The sequence below is a fragment of the Elephantulus edwardii genome, unplaced genomic scaffold (genome assembly GCF_000299155.1).
Source record: "Elephantulus edwardii isolate Elephantulus edwardi_28Jun2011 unplaced genomic scaffold, EleEdw1.0 scaffold00005, whole genome shotgun sequence".
Taxonomy (NCBI): Eukaryota; Metazoa; Chordata; class Mammalia; order Macroscelidea; family Macroscelididae; genus Elephantulus; species Elephantulus edwardii.
The window spans coordinates 28,319,443-28,341,487 of NW_006399755.1; the positions used below are offsets into that span (position 1 = coordinate 28,319,443).

Genomic DNA, 22,045 nt, shown 5'->3' on the forward strand with positions numbered 1-22,045 from the left:
TCTTGCTATGCCATCATCTTGCCTCTTGATCCCTTGTCTGTGATATTTCCAGGGGACTCTGAAAGCATTTCGGAACATCTGAGTTCATAAAATCTTAAAAAGAAAGTCAATTCTTTCATGGAGACTCTTACTGAATTATAATGAAATTAGGTTTTAACATCGAGCATTCTTGTGTCAAGAATGAAATGTACCATATATATACCATATATGATTCACGTCTTGAAAATTTTCAAATCTCTGACATGTTATGTGCTATTCTCAAAGTAAAATAATGTCCATTTTTGGAAAAAAAAAATATAGCTTACTAGAGAAGTTTGTCCTGAGATTTTAGTCCAAAATTCCACTTAATAAAAATGATACTGCCTTCAATTTGACATTACTTATTCTGTACCATATCTTCTGTAAGAACCTTGTAAACAGGGTGAAGAATGAGGACAGTATGATGTGGTCTGGGATTGTTGAAGGAAAAATTAAAGTATTCCAAAGTGCTCTGGGAAAATGTTCTTTTAATAGTAGAATAATATATACCTTCCCAAATTCCTATGAACAAGGTAGTCTAGTTACGGATCACCAACAGAATATAATTAAAGATTATGAGAAAAGAAAGGTGGCAATAAAAGTCTGTTAATGGAGAGTTAATGGAGAAAAAAAAAGTGAATAGATGTGAAAATGAGGGAAACAAAGGCTAAGTTTGAGAAAAACCTCTTTGGAGGACACAGTTCTAAGTAGTATATAGAAATAGGAAGAAATAAAAAGTATATCACTCACAATAAACTTTTAAATATTTAAAATATTCTATTGGAAGTGATATACTTAAAATATTCAACTAGAATATTTTAGAAAACATTGAACGTTTAAAATATATATGATAAAATATTTTATTTCATAAACAAATCAAAGACATTCTGGAAATATTGAAAACTTAATGAAATAATTTTGTGCAACTATATAACATCTATATAGTTTTATTTTACATTTAGGTGACTACATTAAATTATAAATATATTTGTATTATATATAGCATATTACATATAAATAATCAAATATTCTTTTTTACTTACAATGATACCAAGAGAATGGACTTTTCATGTACTTGGAAAGAAAACAAAAAGAATGACAGAGCACAGCTAACCTTAAAGGGAAAAAAAGAAAAAAATAAGAAAATAATTTATAAATAGAATAGCCATTTACTTGTAAAAATAATTTCAGAGGGTATTTTAACATTTAAGTAAATTATACATGCAACACTAGTATAATATTTTAAATAAGATTTCATAATCAAAACATTCTTTTAAAAATAATTATTATATAGAGAGCTCTGGTGGCCTAGTGGCAAAAAGCCACACTGCAATCCCAAAGGCTCATGGTTCAAACACAGATGCTCTGCTGGAGAAGGAGAAGCAGTCTCCTCCTGTGCCAGTCAGATCTGATTCAATGGTACACACAAGAAGAAAACAAAACAATTACTATAAAGCTATGCTAACTACCCGAAAAAAATTCACTGAGGCTCAGTTACTAGTAATCAAAACTACTAAATAACTCAGATACCTTCATCCTCCCATGGAATTCCTGATACTAAAATTACAAAGATGAAGATTAAAAATCTAAAACTATCCAGAATAACCTATTTTCATGTTCTTCAATAGAATATAAGTGTTTTAGTATTTACCATTTCATGTTAAGTGAAAATTATCTAAATCCTTTTCTAGGAGTTATCTTTTGCCTATCAAACCTGTCTGTGCACAGCCATCCAATTAGTCAAGCGAAAACCTGGATTGCATCTTTTAAAATGCCACATCGAAATCTTAAGGCAAATCCTATGTCTATCACTTTCTGAATAAAATATCCCTCCACCTCTCCCCATCACCTGTGCTGATGATGGAACAAAGGAGTAGTCTGAGTCACCCTCTCCTTTCTCCGGGACTACTGCAATAACTCCCAAATGGTAACACATTTGTCCCTTTATAATCCATTCTCCACAAAGACACCATGTCTAATGACAAAATTTCCCTGTTTAAAATCCTATCATCCTTAGAATAAAACCCAAACTTCTGCCAAGAGGTATGCAATCTGACTCCTGTCTTCTTCCAGTTCATTTCTTAAGACTAGTGACTTCACTACCTCACTTCACTATACTTCAGACTAGTCACTTCATACCTATTCCTTTATGCCTTAAATACTCAAATGTATTTGTGACTTAAGGCATTTTATCAAGTCAGAGGGCACAGCTTGTGACTGACACCTTGTTAATGATTTAGCTCAAAGATCCAAAGGGTTTCTCTTACTCAAACTAATGTATCCTCCCTCAACCTTATGCCATCAGCTCTTTTAACACTATCCTAATTTTGTCATGCCATTGTTGTTATTGTTGTTGTTACTGTTATGTACCATCGAGTCTCTTGTGACTCATAGTGACCCTATACACAAGAGCCCTAAACCCTGCTCTATCCTGTGTCAACCTCACTATCTCTGCCACGCCTATTCCCGCCACCCCAATCACTGAATTGATCCATCTCATTGAGGGTCTTCCTCTCTTGTGATATCCCTCTCCAAGGAATGGTCTCTCCTTGCAACATGTCCAAAGTATGTGAGATGAAGCTTCAGAATCCTTGCCTCCAAGGAGCAGCCCAGTTACACCTTCTCCAGGACAAATCTGTTTGTTCTCCTAGCAGTTCATGGTATATTCAACTCTCTTCTCCAGCACCACAGCTCAAAGGCACCAATTCTCCTTCTATCATCCCTAATCATTCTCCGGCTCTCTGATGCATAACAAGTAATTGCAAAGACCATGGCCTGTATCAGGAGCACCTTAAGTCTCCAGACTGACATCATTGCTCTTCAATACTTCGGAGAGGTCTCCAACAGCAAAGGGAGCTGTGATGACCTAGTTGTGATGGCAAGAAGTTGCACTACAATCCCAAAGGTACGTACAGGAAGCAGAGATTAGTGAGCTTGTGGGTAGGGTAAAGGGAAAAGGCAGGTACAGAGAGGTTTTGATAGGACTTTGTAAATAATGGCAATGGTAATTATTGCTATAAAATAAAATGTTTCTGAGTGATTAACTGAAAACAAACTGGCTAGATTCTCACTCTCCCTTTGCTGTCCAGTCTGCACTGACTCATAGCTGAACCTCCAGGGGGTTTTCACAGGTTATAAATCACATTGGTGTCCATTTATCTTCCAGACAGCTGCTTGCGGTCTTGAACCACCTTACTTTGGGTGGACAGCACAACCCCCCACCGACCAGGCAACTATAGCTCCCTTTACTTAGTTTAGGAAAGATAAATAAAAATATATGTAATGAAAATGGAACATGAATCTTTTATTTTTCTCCCAGTGTAGAACTGAGGAATCAAATCCTCTGTTCTGGCTGGTCTTTAGAGCACAATGTTAGTAAGTGGCAGTTCCTAACTGACACCCAAGTTCCTAAAATGTTATGTCTAGTATTTTAATAAACTAAACTGATCTTTTGAAATTTATTTTTTAAATATCATTTGATAGAATAAGATACACAAGAATGACATTTTAAATATCACAGAAATATAATCAGAAAGAGTTTGTAAACCCACCCACAAAATATCTACATTGCAGGAAATTAACCCAATCCATCTTCAAACATTAAAGAAATCATCTTCCAAAAAAAAGAGATTGGCCTCATCCCTGTATCAAAAATCTTTAAAAAGAGAAAGAAAAAATATTCTTTAACTTCTCTTGTACACACGTCAAGCTTCAAATTTTCAACCCAACAAAAATTTGGTCCTTTTCAACTCTTATCTCTCATATTATTTCTTATACACACGAGTCACACAAATTTGATAGCTTAACAGGTTCCCTGAATATTCCTTGTTCTTTCCCTGTACCTTCAAACTCTTCCTTTTGCTTTGAATATGCTTCTTCTAGAGAAACTACTGGAGGAAATACAGCCAGGGTGCTCCTTAGAGGCACGCATGGAGAAACTTCGTCTCACATTCTTTGGTCATCTTATCAAGACGAGCTAGTTCCTTGGAAAAAGACATCATGCTCAGAAAGACAGAGGGTTAGAGAAAGAGTGAATGATGCAGAAACTATAACAATGGGCTTGAGAATGTCAGAAATCATGAGGATGATGCAGTAGAGGGCCAGGTTCCAATTTGCTATTCAGAAAGTCGCTATGAGTCATAATGGACTAAACGGCATCTAACAACATGTAAACTATTCCAAATCCTGCCCAGCTTTCAACAATCACACCTGGTTTAAGAAGTAATCTTAAAATCTCTTCCAAAATCACATCTCCCTTTTTCACATTATCAAGGGACTTCATTCCTAACAGACCTCAATACTATCTGTTGTTGTTATGTGCCATCGAGTGGCCTGCGACTCATAGCCAACCTATGTACAACAGCCCTAAACCCTGCTCTGTCCTGTGGCAATCGCACTGTCTCTGACACACCTATCCTCAGTACCCCAGTCGCTCAATCAATCCACCTCAAAGGCGGTTTTCCTCTCCTGCGCTGTCCCTCCACCTTCCCAAGCATCCTTTTGGTGTTCTCTGCTTTCTGCCAAGATATGTTTGACGTCAGTAATGATATCTCTGGTGCATGTTGTTGGGAGGGGCCAGTCTTTGGAAAGACATCATTTGGAAAAAGACATCATTCTTGGAAAGGTAGAACGTTAGCAAAAGAGTGGAAGACCCTCAATGAGATGGATTAACACAGTGACTGTAACAATGGGCTCGGGTAACAGAGATTGTGAAGATGGCACAGGATAGGGTAAGGTTCAGATGCCTTATCCACAGGGTTGCTATGAGTTGTGTTGACTCAGTGGCATCTAACAACCCCACTACCACCACAGTTTTGCTCTTTGTACTCCTTCAATGACTAATACAAAGCAGAAATTGAATAAGTAGTTCCTGAACTAAAGTAATTGAAATATTCTGATCGGTGTGCATAATGCTCAAAATAAAATTATATATAACTGTCACTCAATAAATCTTTCCCAAATAAATGTTCGGGGGTGGGGGGAGAGGGAATGTATATTCTTAGAAGATCAGCTGCAGCAGAATTATTAATTTAAACTAATTAGAAACTTACCAGAGTAAATCTGAATACTTTAGGAGAAGGGTGAAGTGTTAATTTTATACATGCAGGAAGCAGGCTCAAGAATGTAAAACAAAAGCTAAAAAAGAAGAATAAAAATAAAATTATTGCCCTTGTGGTGTTTGAATCTAGCAGAAGCAAAGAAATGTGTTTAAAAGCATAAATATAATATTTTGCATTAACAAACTGATTTCAAGTGAACATAATTTTCATTTAAGACCAAGTAACATTTAAATAAAGAAAAAAAAAAGCACCTAACTGCTGTCACTCAATTCTAACTTGTAGTGACCCTGCAGGACAGAACAGAACTGCCCTACCACATTTCTGAGGTTGGTTCAAACTGCTGAACTTTCCAGTTACTGATATGCACCTTTAAATAATGTTTATGCTGAAACATGTATGTAGTTTAATATATGTAACTAGTTAATATACTACAAAGCATAAATTATCATTTAAATACTGCTTAATTTAGCACTCAATAACATTTTCAGAAAAGGTACAAATATATTAAATGAAGGTCAAGCCTCAAACACTCTCACAATAAGAGAATATAGCTAAGAAGAAACAGTCCTATATTTTTAACACATACATCATTAAACTTTACTCACAAAGGTTAATTATATGATTTCCAACTTTTAAAAAATAAGAAAAAACAAGTTAAAAATGAAGTAGGAAACAGCTAGAGTTTCTCCTAATGACAGGTGAAAAGGTAGAGAGAGGGGACAACTAGAGAAAGCTGGCAGACTGCAGAGCTGACTGAATGAAGTTATTTAGTATATGGCCCACAGCTCTTGAAACTCTGAAAGCAAGCATTATAACCCAATTGAAGAAATTCTTTTCGCATGTGTGTTAGTGTTGTAATGTGTCAACTTGGCTAGGCTGACGTCCCCAGAGTGCCTCTAAAAACGCTGCAAAGACTATTTCTCTGACAAGCACTGGATGGCAGGAGGAGCAGTAACTGGTTTGTAGCATACACACACCTTCTCCCAATTATTCAAACACCCATCTAGGTGCTACTGTGAGGGAGTTTTGCAAATATAACCAAAGTACCTATTCAGTTGATTTTAAGAAAGATTAAAAGAAGATTGGCCTGCACAGGCCTGACCTAATCAGCTGAGAGTCCTTTAAGAAAAAAGCTTAGGCTTTTCCTAAACTCAGAAACTCCAAACAGGAGCTAGATCTATACTGCTCCCTTTCCCTGCAGAAGTCTCTTTCTGAAAACCGGCTTCGTGGACTTTCAGCTTCATTAGCCAGCCACTACAAATGCATAAGCTAATCTCTCATAGTGGCATCTTCTTCCTAAACCACATACTTCTGGAAGAAATGATAGTTATAGAACAGGGTTTAAGTCTTTTGCTATTAGTGTCACTATTGGTTATACTCGAATCGATGACCTCTCATAACAAATCCATACACATAATATACACACACACATGCACACACACAGTCTCCTACTCATTCTCTGAATGAACTCTACTTAGTCCACCACCGGCGATCATTACTCTAAAGAGAATGTTAAATCATATTTAATATCTGTTCCATTTAATGAGGAGAAAATTAAGTAACGATTCAGTAAGACTTTTACATAAAGTAATTCAAAGAAGAAAAATTTTATTATCTAGAGGGACATGTTTAAATTATGTGGAAAATTCACTACTAAAGAACTCTCATTCCTTAATGATGCACTACAAAACACTACATACAAACTTTTTATCTCTTACCTGATTATTACTTGGATGTGACGGGGCAAAATATCCTTAATCTTCAGAAAGACATTGAGGCTACACCAAATATTAGCTACTTTATCCTTAAAAAGAGAATTTTAATTTTACATTCTGATATAAGGAAAGTCATTACACTCTACCAAGTTTAGTCTTTAAGCAAATAAGCTTTTATGAACATGTTAAATTTTTATCCATAATTTTAAATAACTTAATTGAATAATCCAAGGAGTAAACACATACACACACTCCTTAAGCATTTTTATTTTTACACAATAAAATTTGTTCTAAATAACTACGCTATCATAATCTAGACATTAAAAAAAATACTTTCTATTTTTTCAAGGACTAGCATACACTTTCTAAAATTTGTTGTTATTCCTCTTTGGAAGCTTTTCTAAGAATTTTTCTTTTTAATCTTAATTTATAGAACACTTATTACATTAAACCCATTCTGTCAAACACCTGCATTTAATTTCATCTACTAGCGACAAGACCTCATGAGAGTGAGTTACTTACTACTAAATTAAAAAACGTGAGGACATTAGCAGTTGTGCTAGGATCACTTTCAAAATTAAATTTGTAACTACAGCTCCAGTGCTCCTGAAACCCATCCTCTACACAGTTGTTTGCCTCACAGCTGTGGAATCATAACATCCTGAAAGGAACTAGCACTGACAACTGTATCATCCTACTTCCCTAGGTCAGATCAAAGAAAATCGTCTTCAGATTTTGAGAACAAGTAACTGGAGGAGACTGGCAACACCGTCGACTACGTATGATACTCATTTTTATAATTATGATAATTTCTGAAATGAGAGGTAAGGCAGATTACTTGGAAAATGAACTTATTCTTTACACAACTGTTAAGGCTAGCTGTTACAAAAGAGAAGGAGCCAGGCTGGTACTCAGACCCTAACCAAGAAAAAAAATGCTCAGCAATTCAAACACCATGCGCTGCTCAAAAAAAGAGGCAGGATTCTGCTGCCATAAAGATTAGATAGCCCTGGAAACCCTATGAGGCAGTTCAACTCTGTCCTACAAGGTCACAACGAACAGGAGTTGAGTTTTAGAGTTACTCAAGTTAAAATCACAGATCAGGAAGTTTAAATGACAACTCTCTCATTAATTTGTTATGTGAATCTCTGACCTCATCTCTTATCTGTAAAATGTTGAAGGATCAAATAAAATTATTTGTAAAGTGGTGATAATTATAGTGATTTTTCACATATAATGTGCCCACGTAAATAACACACACAGGGTGCATACAACTAACATTTGGGGGGGGGGGTGTACTTTGTAATAACCACATGACAAGTATATTATTTTCTTGTGTGAAAATACAGTATCTTCACAAACGTTTTCCCCACCAAACTGATTCTTAGCTCTTTCAAAACACTGGTTCTATCCTCTTATCAGTCCAGTAAAAGGTATTATACAGAAATTTATGCATCCAAAAGTTATAAAAATATGTTTTTCTAATTCTTTTTAAATGAAGTGTTTATCTAAAGCAAATTATCAATAAAGATGCTATCTATGTCTAACTTTACTGAAAGACCTTTTATTTCCCATAAAAAAATAGTATGTTTAATTTAATTACTAAATCTAAATCATCAGATTATTCATGTAATAGAAGTTAAACAAGAGTGATTAAATTAGTGAAATAAAAGGAAAGATTCTCATTCAAAATTACCATGATGAGAGTTACAGCTCATTAGGAATTATGAGATCTTTCTGAAATAAACATGATTATTAGTTTCACAAATAATTTCTTAAGACAAAGAATATAAACCAAAACATGACAGTTATTAACTTTGTAGCTGCAACTCTCTTTCATTTTTAAAAATGTATAACTGAATTATGGATCTGATAATGGCATAAATATTACCTATTCATGTACTAGAAAATGCCAGCTGAGCGAGGGGTTGTCTACTAGATTAACTGCCATGCAAGAACTGCAGGTGAAGAGCAGGAGAAGTTACTATGCCTCATTTGCTGTGTATCTTCTGCATGAAAACCCCAAAAGACATCACAACATAAAGATAGAAACAATAAAGTTTTTAAACATGCCTCAAATAATCCACGATCAATGGGGAAAAGTCTTCTTAGAACTTGCAAGGTTTGCTCTCGTTCTGCAAAGAATGGCAGCCAGCAGAGAACGAAGGAGGCCACAACAGTGCAACCCAGCTTAATTAACAGCACCAACCTAGAACAGAAACAAAGGCACGCAGTAAGATTGGGAAAGACTGACAATTCTGAGAAATCAACTCAAGTCTCACTAAGTAAAAAAAATACACATCTATGTTACCAATATAGGTGGTAAGACAGGAATCTGTTCATATCAGAGTGAAGATGTCACTTTTTCAACTCAAAGACTATTATTGATATCCCAATTAATATTTATTTAGGTGTTACTCCCATAGGAATTTGGGAATGCAACCATAAAGAGAAATGTCAAATTAGAATTTATTTCTAACAAAGGTAAATATAATGTAAGATTTATTTTCTAAAGGGATATAATCTTAGAGCAATGTTCTAACAAGCAAACTCACATTAGCATAATCCACATTGCCTCCAGTAAACATACATTGATCAATATACTTCCTTAGTTAGGAAAATTTAGAATGAAGACAATATACGACATGGCTTAATCTCTCTCTCCCCTTTCACCCTATAATCAATAAGAAATTATCAAAAAGCAAAGTGAAAGACTGGTACCAATAAGTTCTCTTAAATAATTTTCTTAAAAATTCTAATGTTTAAAAATTACTCACCCCTTTCCTTTCAGGCCTTCCTTAAAACACTTGCCAAGTAAAAAGCAAAAAAATGGCAAGGAGTGGTAAAGCTCCATCTGTTTATAATTTATAGCTAAGCAAAACGCCAGTGACCCTAGCAGATCCCAGTCACAAGATACGCCAAGAACACCCCACAAAGCAAAGCCAAGACTCACAGAATTGTATATGTGCCTATGTCAAGGAAATTGATCCAATAATTAAGAGGCAGACCTCACATTTTTATAGAGCATATTTTTTGTATTATTTAAAAATTAAATCTATATAATAAAATTATCTCTAAGCAAAAAGTGAAAGTATTGAAGCAATAAATACATTTAAAATTATACTAGTTCTTCAAATACATTATTAAATTTACTGCTAAACAGAGCTACTAACTGACGTTTAAAAGAGGTCTAAACCTTTAATCTCACTTTCTGTTGGACTATTTCGCAATATTATTATAACAGCATAACAAAATCTAAAAGGAAAACAAGGTAATAAAACAGTGCTGCAAAGTTAAATTAAAAAACGGAAATTTCTTTGAAATTGCTGTATTTCTTCTAATGTATGTATTAATAAGCATTAATAGTGTAAAAAAGAAAGTAAAGAAACTGCATTAATATCCCTAGATGGCACAGTCAAATTCAACCAATCATTCCAATCTACAGAAAGATGATCTGGAAACTACACATTTATGTTCTGGAAACAAAAGAAACAAATTTCTTCATAGAAATAGAGGAGGTAAGCTATTTGAAGCAGTAGGAACGGCACTATAGTAAAAAATTCACCATATTCTGGCATTTTTGAATTCCAAAGTATACCAGCAAGCTCCTTGCAGTTAGTTGCCCAAACATACATGGCCTGTGGCTTCTCTATTGCTTTATTCTTAAATAAGAATACACGTACTAGGATAATAGGTAAAACATAATCTAAAAGGACCAAAATGCAAATGGAGAAAACCTTAGAAGAATAAAAATAATTTAATGAACATTAGAAAACATTTTTTAAAAATAAAATCTAAAAAGTAAATGCTAATTTGAAAAAAATAATAATAAAACTCAAAGTCATTGCTGTCAAGTTAGAACCAACTCATAGCTGATCTGCTAACAGATTTTCAGAAGCTAGAAATCACATGAGAGGAGACTGTTCATCAAACTCCTGCCTGAATTTGGGTTGGCAACTCAAAATTTTAAATATGGTTATCAAAAGAAATGAAATTTAGTAAGTCTTAGACATAAATTCAGGTCATCTTACAAATCACAAAAGAATGAAAACAGAAATGCTCAAGAAAGCAGTGAAAGATTTAATATCCAATTAGTATGTGCAAAAACAAAAGAAGAAAATTATCAGAGAAATGAGAATTTCCTACAGCTGAATGATATGAGTCTTCAAAATTAATAGACTCAGACTTTGTAGAAAACAATTCATAAAACCATCTATGCCTAGTCAAATCACTGTAAGATTTCAGAGTCCAAAGGGTAATAATAAAAAACAAGAGCAATAATTATTATAATATCAATTCATTTAATTCTCATAATAAGTTTACAAAATAAGCACTACTACAACTTCATATTACAAATGAAGATAATAAGGCACACAGAGGCCAAGAACTATTCCCACAAAACGACATAATCCTTAAAGCTTTCAGAATTCAAACCATGGGGTAATGTTGTTGTTGTTGTTGTTACATATCATCAAATCACCTGGGACTCTTAGGGATCCTATGTGCAATAGCTCTGAATCCTACCCTATCCTGAGCCAATCTATCTCTGACATACCTGCCTCTATTACCCTAGTCACTCTGTCAGTCTATCTGGGGTCTTTCTCTCCTGTGCCATCCCTCCACCCTTCCAAACATGATGTCCTTCTCCAAGAACTAATATCTCCTGGAAACATGCTCAAAGCATGTGAGTCGGATCTTCAAAACCCTTGCCTCCAAAGAGCAAGATGATTTCACCGTCTTCAGGGCAAATCTGTTTGTTCTCTTGGCATTCCATGGTATATTCAATACTCTTCTCTGGCACCACAACTCAAAGATACCAATCCTTCTGTCATCATAGGTCATTATCCAGCTCTCTGATGCAGAGCAAGTAATTGCAAAGATCCGGGCCCATATCAGGCACAACTTAGTCTCAAGACTGGCACTGTTGCTCTTCAGCACTCTGGAGAAGTCCCTGACAGCAAACTTTCCTAATCCAATTCATCTTTTGATTTCCTGGCTGCTGGTTCCAAGATTACTGATTGTGGACCCAAGCAAGCTGAAATTGTTAACAATCTCAATCTCTATCTATCGTGGTGCTTCCAGTTGGCCCAGTGGTGAGAATCTTTGTTTTCTTGATGCTGAGCTTTAATCCATATTGAAAACTACAGTCTTTGACCTTCTGCAGAAGATGTTTCAGGTCCTCCTCAGTTTCAGGAAAGCTGTGTCATCTGCATAATGCAGGTTGTTGATGAATTTTCCTCCAATTCTGATTCCACATTCTATCTCATAAAGTCCACCCTCCCAAATGATCTGTTCTACATATAGACTGAAAATGTATGGAGGCAGGTTGCATTCCTGATGCACCCCTTTGCTGATTTTGAACCATGCAGAGTTTCCATGCTCTGTTCTGATAATTTTCTCCTGGTCCAAGTATAGGTTATGCATGGGCACAATCAGGTGTTCTGGGCTTCTTCTCCAGGTAAGCCACAATTTGTTGTGATCCACACAGTCAAATGCCTCTGAATAGTCAATGAAGACACTAGAGTTTTGAATAGTTGTTAGGTGCCACAGAGTCAGAATCAACTCATTACTGACACTCCAGCTGGTTTTCAGAGGCTATAAGTCATACAGGAGTAGATTGCCCAACTTTCTCCTAGTTGGTGGATTCAAGGAAAGTGTCTCCAAAAGGCAGTGCAATTCCTTATTCATTAAGACACCAGAGGACCCTATAGATTTGAGTATCTTTTGCAAATCTTTTGACAGACATGCAAATTATAACTAAGCATATTCACATGAAAATGATTGATTATATGTCTGGTTATAGTGAATATTTTTTGTCCTTTTGTGACATACATTCAAAACATTCAACATACTGGAATACAAATGGGGACAGTCAAATGCAGATTTTATAGTAAAAATAATAAAAAGTAAAATCATAAGTCTACATGTTAGTTTTCAATTATGAACCAATTTTAGTTTCCCTAAGCTTCTTGGTCACCACAATCTGTTAGAAAATCATCTAGTTGGGGTTTGTGTTTTTTTTTCAGTGTCAGAGAACATTTACAAGATGTACACCTTTTCAAAATTAGGAGGGCGCAGCAATGAATGAAAAAAAAAATAATGAGGAGGGCATAGAGCTGTACTTGGCACTCATTTTCCAAATTCCCAGAGCAATATAATCAGTTACCAGCATTTTATCCCTAAGTCAAACAGGTGCAAAAAAAGCAATTCTACATTTAATAAATCCATACTTTACCCTTTAAGTAAATGCTCAATAAACAAACTCTTTTATATAATTGTGGAAATAATTTATATAGGCAAGCACCCTAACAAATAAGACATTATTGGATATATTATGCACAATTAAGCCTAGATTTCATAATATGCTACTAATTACTTCCTTTCTTAGTTAGTAAAGGATACTGAAAGTGTCCATAGTCGATAAGAATAAGGCCTGGATACAGCAATATGCATAATGCATTAGCAATCTGGAAAGAAAAATATTGTAATATTAATAATTTGGTACTCAAATTCAACTGGGTAAAATGTGGTTTTATTCAACACAGTGGTAAAAGTTCTCCCTCTGCTGATGTGCTATTTATTGTATTTGCAAACTTTTCCATCTTTTTTAAAACAATTTCTCTAAAGAGGGGGAAAAGGACATAGAGATACAGGGCCATGAGCATCTCTCTAAAAGGGCCAGAGGGAGTAAGAATAGCACAGTCCCTCACTGCACAGAAAGCAGATAAAGAGGCAGTAGCCCAGCCCCATGGTGCCAAAAGCAAGAGGGTCTTTTATTCATTGTTGACTCATATGTTTATAGTAATGGTACAACAATGGGGTTTATTAGGGAAGGAAGTTGGAGAATGGGGGAGGCAAAGAATATCTCACAGTACAAGTCCAGGCTTTAGCCCAACAGTTCCAAGGCACAATTCCTCAATAAGTCCAGGACCCAACTTCAGTTCAACAGTTAAATCCAAATCATCCAGCAAGGTTTATCTCCAAGCAAACAAGCATCCATCAAGTTATAAGTCAGCTTCTCCTTCAAACATCCAGCAAGAACAGCCAAACCTTTAACTGTGGCCAGCACAAATGTAAGAAACCTCAGGTCACACCTTACCACCATCTGTTCCAGCAATGCCACAGTCTTTATCACCAGGGTCTCGCACTCACCAGGGTCTCACTGCCACAAGTCCTTCTTATCTCAAGACTTGCTCCTCAGTGTGAGAAACACTTTTTCTCTTATTCTAGTCTCATAGCTGTTGCTGATTTGCAAGACCAATGCTATCTGAAAGATTATGTGTCTGCAGTTAAGGTAGCTGGAGACTAGAAGCGGCTAACTGTAATGACTAAGAAAAAGTCAACTTTTAGGCTAACACCATACAATTCTTAAAAGCACTGAACAGTTTCTTTTTTTTTTTTATTTTTTTTGTGTGTGAGTGTACCGTCAAATCAGATCTGACTGGTACAGGAGGAGATCGTCCCTCCTTTTCCCGGCAGAGCATCTGGTGGATTCGAACCGTGCACCTCTGGGATTGTAGTTGCAGCTCCTTGCCACTAGGCCACCAGAGCTCCCCACTGAACAGTTTCAATGTCAGAGGAATTACTTTTATATATGTATTTCAGAAGTTAATTTAATAAATGAACTCTCTGTAATGATAAAAGAGTACTGCAGAGTATATAGTGACTTGAGTATGGCAATGTATAGTGACTTTACCAAACAGTCATTTTCAAAACAAAGTTTTATCATTCTCATCAGCCAACTCAAAAATTCTGATTTACCAGTTAAGCAATAAAATCCACATGCAATATCAATTCTGCAGTACATAACTTCAAGTTATAAATCTGCTCTGGCATTACATTAATTACTATAAGTTGATGGATGTTCATTAAATAAAAATTAATAAATTATATACTATCTCCCATTATTCCATTTATTCCTAAAAGCATGGCACATTGAAGATCTACACCTACCCCAGCAACAACAGCAAAGTTCAACAGGGCAGCAAACAACAAATACTGGTAAAGCTGTGGAGAGACTGCAATTCTTATTCACTGCTAGAAGAAATGTAAAATGGTACAACCATGATGGAACACAGTCTGGCACTTAGAAAGTTGAAAATAAAAATACCATTTAACCCAGCAAATCCACTATGCAGAATATACTCCGAAGAAACCAGAGCCACAATTCAAACAGATGTACACACATTCAAGTTTACTGCTGCTTTATTCAGAATAGCAAAGAGATGGAATCAGCCCAATTGCCCATCAACAAATGAATAGAAAAACTTGTAGTACATTCACACAAAGAATATTGTGCAGCACTGAAAAACAATGAACTCATAAATTGCTGCACAGCATAGGTGAGCCTGGAAGCCATTATGCTGAGTGAAATATTTCAGTCACAAAAGGACAAATATTGCGTAACACTGCTGTTATAAAATGGGACTGACATGGGAGGCTGAGGGAGAACTAGGAAAAGAGTGGATAGATAATGAACACTGCATTAGAACAGATGAGGGGAAGAACTGCCTAAAAGGAATGTATGATTAGGCATTATATGTATGACAACAATGTGAAACAAGAGGTGCACTGCAAAATGGACTAGGGGAGGAGGAAGAGAGGTAAAGGTAGGAAAATGTGCAACAGTGAATGAATAAAAAGCAAACATTTCTGTAAGCCTGTTAAAATCACATACACACACACAAAAAGATCTATACCTAGTGGCAAGCTGATAAAGAAACTATTTCAGAGATGTTAGTTTGCATCAAAACTCACTTTTCCCTTAGGTGATGTTTCTTTTAAGCAACAACAGTACAAAACCACTGCAGGTATGTAAATAAGCAAATCAGCAACAAACACTGGAGAAAAAAAAAATTAAAAATTAGTTTTAAGTGTGAATCCAGCAGGATCTACAACAGCCCATGAACCCCTCCTCCCACCCTAACTGGGAATTTCATTCACTAATGATTGCTGCCCACATTGGGCTAGTTTATTACATAATCAGCTCTTTCAGTCTCTTCATCTCTGCTAACTGTCAATTGATATGATATCAAAAAGTCTCTTCATTTTCTCTAACAAATTAACACATCAAATTAATGAAATAAAATAAAAATTTTCTCTTCAGTCGGACTTGCACTTAAAAATTAAGAATACTCAAAACAAGAGAAAATAATATTTTTTTTTCTCTATGTTGGCATACTACAGACTTTCTGGTATAAAAGTTAACATAAATGGATGCATAGGTTAATTTTTAGAAATGTTAACATTTAAAAAAATACATATATTGACCTTTACTAAATAAGGTAAATAAAGAATGGGAAGAGGAAACAAAAGTTAAGTTTTTTTAAAAAAGGGCAGTTCATAATTTTTAATGTTCATCCTCTTAGAAGAAAGAAGAAAAAAATACGTTAAGTTCTTCAATAGTGTATAATCACATGACTGTCTAAAGAGCCTGTTTTTTCTTATAGCACTACGTTAAACAGTGTCCAGGATAAAGGACTTGATAAACTTCTGTGTTAGAAGCATATTTATTACGTTCAGCTTCAGATGTCACAATTAAGATAACCCTGAAAAACTGGAATATATCCAAGAATATAACCTGAGGTTTCAAAACCATGATCACATTCAACAAACTTTCACCCAAGACATAACTAAAATATCTTCTAATACTTAAATGTAAGAAGACATGACTCAAAGTCGGAAGTGGTACTTGTTATATACCATAGAGTTAGAATCAACTCATCGCTCACCGTCCAGCAGGTTTTCCAGAAGCTGAAAATTACACAAGAGGAGACTGCCCATCATTCTTCCACGGAGAAGCACAAGGTTTTTAATCACTTGAGTTTGGGATGGCAACACAACTACTTATCCTTAAGACCACATCTAAAGAGTGTTAGATACAAGGGCATCAGGCCTCTTGTTTGGCCCAAGGGAATTATCGACAGGAGTCCAGTACTTATAAAAAAGAAATGTTAATGATTAAGGCCCTCTGAATATGAAATGTTGTCTCTGAAGGCTGTGTTATTATTGTTGTTATATGCTGTTGAGTCAGGACCAACCCATAGCTGCCCCTCCTCTGGGTATTCAGAAGCACTAAATCCATGAGCATTTGAGACTGAATCGCAGCTTCTTACTACTAGGTCACCAGAGTTTATGAATTCACTGAAAACACAGGTTTTATTCAAATACTGGCTGATCACATGGTGAGTATGAAGCTAGTTCAGAAAGATTTTAAGCACAGATGGCAGAAAATTATTACTATTTCCTGGGCCTCAGATTCCATGACTGGATGACCAGTAAAGAAAACAAATTCTGACTAAATTTACATTGCTGTTTTTGTTGTTGAATGTCTATGAATCAAGCACAATTCATAGCAACCCTATGAACAAAAGGCCTGAAGCCTTTCTATAATTATCAGCATTTATCAAAGTTCATAGAGTTTCTAGAGGTATTATGCATGGATAAAGAAAATGTATAGGCTAGAATTATAGACATTGACGCTTAAGTTATATAAAATTTTTTAAGAAATCTAAGTTTAATACTATTAACCTTCTGTAACAGCATACAGTAGATAATTCAATAAACATTTGTTGAGTGGATTATTTAATTTAGCAACAGTATAAAAGACATAACTGTAAAATTTATGGATTTGTAATTAGAATATTACAGCAACAGCCTAAAAACTAAGTACTCAACTTATAATTGTCTAACCTCTGGTAAGTTAGCTGCCTCACTTCACTGTTCCTCAGTTTCCTCACATTAAAATAGGGATAATAATAGTACTTACATCATATTGGAATGCAAAAAATTAAATTAATAAATGTAAAGCATCCAATATCATATCTTTTCACTCGCTACTTTCTAGTTATACAATTTTAATCCAGTAAATACAATAATAGAGAGCTCTGGTGGCCTAGTGGTAAGAAACTGTGCTGTAATCCCAAAGGCATGAGGTTCAAATCCACCAGCTTCTCCGCAGGAGACTGATGGGCAATCTCCTCCTGTGCAATTAACTGCCTCTAAAAGCCCACTGGAGGATCAGCTCAGACTAAACAGCAGACAACAACACAACTACAACAGCTGTACTTATCATCAGATTGAGAGCTGGTAGCCTAATGTTCAAGAACTGTGCAGGAGTTCTGTGGTCAACTCAAAGACAGGTGGTTCAGATCCACCAAATGTTCTGAGGAAGAAAGATGAGCAGTTGCCTCCCATGCAATTCACAGCCTATGAATATCTGCAGGCTGGTCAGTTATGAGTCAGTTCCAACTCAAGAGCACAAGGACAATTACCAGTTTCTCAAAAATTTCTGGAAAAAAAATCAAATTTTACATTCAGTAACTACTGTTCTTTTACCTGTTGTACGCATGAAAAGTTTATGTGCCTGGCTCTCATATCCACGTGATGTATGGAGGGCAATCCAGTCCGGATTGATAAACTTTGCCCTGCAAACCAAAGCATATATATATACACACACACACACACACACACACACACACTTTATTTTTCTATCATTTAGCAATAAGAACATCTGTGAATATATAAAACTGAGAATTAACTATTGCTCTAATGAAGCAATAAACTCAATGCGTAACTTCAATTCTTCTCTATCATGTGAAACTAACTTACCAAACAAGGTCTGCCTCGCTCATCTTTCAACAAAGCCATATAACATGCCCTACAAGGTTTTAATAGTTCTTTTGTGTAAAAACAACCAGCTATGTGATACCTCATTTTTAAAGAATAATACACTCATATTGACCAAATCCACTGCATTAACTTAATTCTGGCTCATATCAATCTATAAGCCAGAAAACTGCTTCTTAGGGTTTCCAAGGACATAAATCTCTAGTGGAAAAAGACTGCCTCATCTCTAATGAGATAACTCATTAAGTGGTTCATAAGCTCAAACCACTGATCTTTAAAGTTAGCAACTCATTGCTTAATCTACTAAGCCACCAGGTATCGTAGTAGTGACAGTAAGATCAGATCCTATAATTTATCACATTCAGTTAGCATAAGAGTCAGATACAATAAAGTTAAACATAAGTATCAAAAAAGTCAGAACTAACTCACAGCTGATCTTTCCTGGGTTTTCAGAGGCTATAAATTGCTCAGATTTCCCATCTTTCTCCTTCAGAATTGCTAGTGGATTCAAACTGCTTGCCTTTGGGTTAGCAGCACAACTCCTTACCCACAAGGTCACCAGAGCTCCCAAAGCAAAATCTAGCCATTATATATTAGAAATTTAATCATACTGCACTATGCTGATAATTACAAAATACAAGGGATTGTCATAAAGTTTGGGGTCTTATTGTGAATACATTAAACTAATTTTTATAAAATACAAAAGACTTAAAGTTAAAACAATGAAATAATGAGTTCAGGAAACATAATGTGAATAAGTTCTTTCAAAATCTCCTAACATGCTTCAAGTCTAAGACGGAATGCTACCATATCACAGAACGAGGTCTTCAAAATAAAATTCCTTCTCTTACATAAATGATCATATTTCCTTAAGAGGAAGCATGTCAGTCAGACCTAATCTTAAATCATAGTGTGAAACATGATAGAAATTCTAATTTAATCAGAATAATATTTGAATCTATCTTTTTCCTTCATTTTGAGTCATTCAAGAAAGAAAATAATGCATCCTGTGCACATAACTAATCCACATTAAAATATAGAACTGGTACTGTGTCTACCTAAAACTGAAGCTGGATTTCTGTATTTCTTTCTAGCCTATCCTACAAAAAAGTTATAGAAATTTTGAAACTCCAGTGGTTACCGTTCTTACAACCTAAGTCCTAGTGCTTAACAACCCATACATAATACAAAAGTACATCTCTATTCAACAAAAGTATATCACACTTTCTCAGTATATTTACTAAAGGTATAAAGACTGAAAGTTAGGAACTTACACATATGCACATAAGAGACTATGATAAGCTGTAAGAGGTGGGTAATCCATTCCCCAGTACTGTAAATTGTTATCACTGGTGTTAAAATACCTGAAAAAGAAAAGAAAAAAGCAAGCACTATTTCATTAACCAATACTCAAGAAATATACTTAAAATTTTTTATGAGCTCATAACTAAAAAATGTTTTATTAGTGACCAAATAGTCTGTCATTCAAATAAAGACACTATTGAGAAGGATAGAGGAAATTATTACTAATAAAGTCAGAAGAAGCGCAAACCAACACCAACCCCGGCAAATCAGGACATACTGTCACCTTATTATTACTGATTTAACCAATGACTGACATTTATACAATGACCACCCCCCCAAAAAAAAACAAAACAACCCTAACAAAAAAAGGGACAATTTGCTTTAAATAATCTAACAAATTAAGAGTCAAAATAATAACCAGAATTCTAAAAAGTAAAGAACTAAAAAACATTCAGAATTTGGAATATGGAAAGACACATACTTCATGGAAGAGATAAGCTTCTAAGAAGACCTTGTATGAGAACAAGTCAACCAACATGTATTAACAGTCCACTCAATGCAACTTGCTGGGAATTAAGGAAGAAAACTCCATCTATTCATTAGAAATATTAAAGGCAAGACAAAAATTGAGAGATATTCAAATGATAAAAGAAAAAGATCACCAATCTAGAATTCTCTGTCCAGGAAATTTACTGTTCAAAAGTGAAGGGAAAATAAGGATTTTTCCCAGATTAACAAAATTTAAGGAAATTTCTCATCACTTAATACATCTTAGAAAAAGAGTTCTTTAGCAAGAAGAAAATTTAAGACTAGAAACTTGGACATGCACACTGTTGTGAAGTGCTGTCAAGTCAATGCTCACAGTCACCCTATGAACAATGGCTCTGAACCTTGCCTCAACCTGAACCAACCTAACCCTCTCTGACAAACCTGACTCCATTGCCACAATCACGGTATCAATCTATCTCATCCAGGGTCTTCCTCTCCTGTGCTGAGTCTCCATTCTTCTAAGCATGATGTCGTTCACAAAGGTCTGGTCCCACATGGTAAACACAGACTAAGTAGAACTCTTCTTAAATTCTTCTGAAATAGCAGGCCTTCAAAAATCCTATCAACAACCGAGAATTCCTGATAGAGTGATTGTTGTTGTTGTTACATGCCACTGAGTCACTTATGACTAACAGCAAACCTATCTACAAGAGGCCTGAAACCTGCTCTATCCTGAGCCAATTTTACTGTCTCTGACATACCTACCCTTAGTTACCCCAGTCACTGAATCAATCCATCTCATTGATGGTTTTGTTTCCCTCTCTTTCTCTGTCTCTCCACTATCCCAAGCACAATGTCTCTCTCAAAGGACTTATCCCTCCTTGCAACATGCCCAAAGTATGTCAGACGAAGCCTTAGAATCCTTGCATCCAAGGAGCAGCCTGGTCTCACTCTTGCTAGGATGAACCTGTCTGTTTTCCTGGCAGCCCATGGTATATTCAACACTCTTCTCCATCACCACAGCTCAAAGGCATCAATTTTCTCTATCATCCCTAGTCTCTGTCCAGCTTTCTATCACACAGTAAGCAATTGCAAAGACTAGGGCCTGGATCAGGCACATCTTAGTCTCCAGACTGACAGCACTGCTCTTCAGTATTCTGGAGAGGTCCCTGACAGCTGACTTTCCCAATGCAATTCATCTCTTGATTTCCTGGCTGCTAGTACCAAGAACATAAATTGTGGAGCCAAGCAAAGAAAAGCTGTTAATAATCTCAATCTCTTCACCATCTATCATAATGTTGCCAATCGGTCCAGTGGTAAGAATCTTTGTTTACTTGATGTTGAGTTTCCATCCATTTTGAAGGCTGCAGTCCTTGATCTTCTGCAGCAAGTGCTTCAGGTCCTTCTCAGTTTCAGCAAGCAGGGTTATGTCATCTAAATAACAGTTTGTTGATGAATCTTCCCTTCAATCCTGATGCTACATTCCTCCTCATACAGCCCAGCTTCCCAGATGATCTGTTCTGTATATGGATTGAAAAGGAGATAGGACACATCCCTGGCATACCACCTTCCCAATTTTGAACCATGCAGTATTTCCTTGCTCTGTTCTGATGACTGCCTCCTGGTCCAAGTACAGGTTTTGCATAAGTACAATCAAGTGTTCTAGGATTCCTATTCCTCTCAGAATCAGCCACAGTTTGTTATAATCCACACAGTCAAACACTTTGCACAGTCAATGAAACACAGATAGACATTCCTCTTGTACTCCCTGTTTTCAGCCAAGATCCATCTAACATTACGTATAATATCCCTAGTACTAGGGCCTCTTCT

At 35.7% G+C, this 22,045-nt stretch overlaps 1 protein-coding gene across 1 annotated transcript in view; it reads right to left on the minus strand.

Moving 5' to 3' along the window:
- Window positions 1-22,045, minus strand: part of ALG6 (ALG6, alpha-1,3-glucosyltransferase) — a 69,390-nt gene that overhangs the window by 10,862 nt on the left and 36,483 nt on the right. Inside the window, exons 3-11 of the mRNA XM_006879846.1 lie at window positions 19,696-19,785; window positions 18,131-18,219; window positions 15,551-15,633; window positions 13,196-13,260; window positions 9,571-9,762; window positions 8,867-9,002; window positions 6,797-6,882; window positions 5,070-5,154; window positions 1,062-1,132 (exon numbers count right to left, since the gene is read on the minus strand). Of these exons, the coding sequence (XP_006879908.1) occupies window positions 1,062-1,132; window positions 5,070-5,154; window positions 6,797-6,882; window positions 8,867-9,002; window positions 9,571-9,762; window positions 13,196-13,260; window positions 15,551-15,633; window positions 18,131-18,219; window positions 19,696-19,785 (897 nt within the window). The remainder of the gene's footprint in view (window positions 1-1,061; window positions 1,133-5,069; window positions 5,155-6,796; window positions 6,883-8,866; window positions 9,003-9,570; window positions 9,763-13,195; window positions 13,261-15,550; window positions 15,634-18,130; window positions 18,220-19,695; window positions 19,786-22,045) is intronic.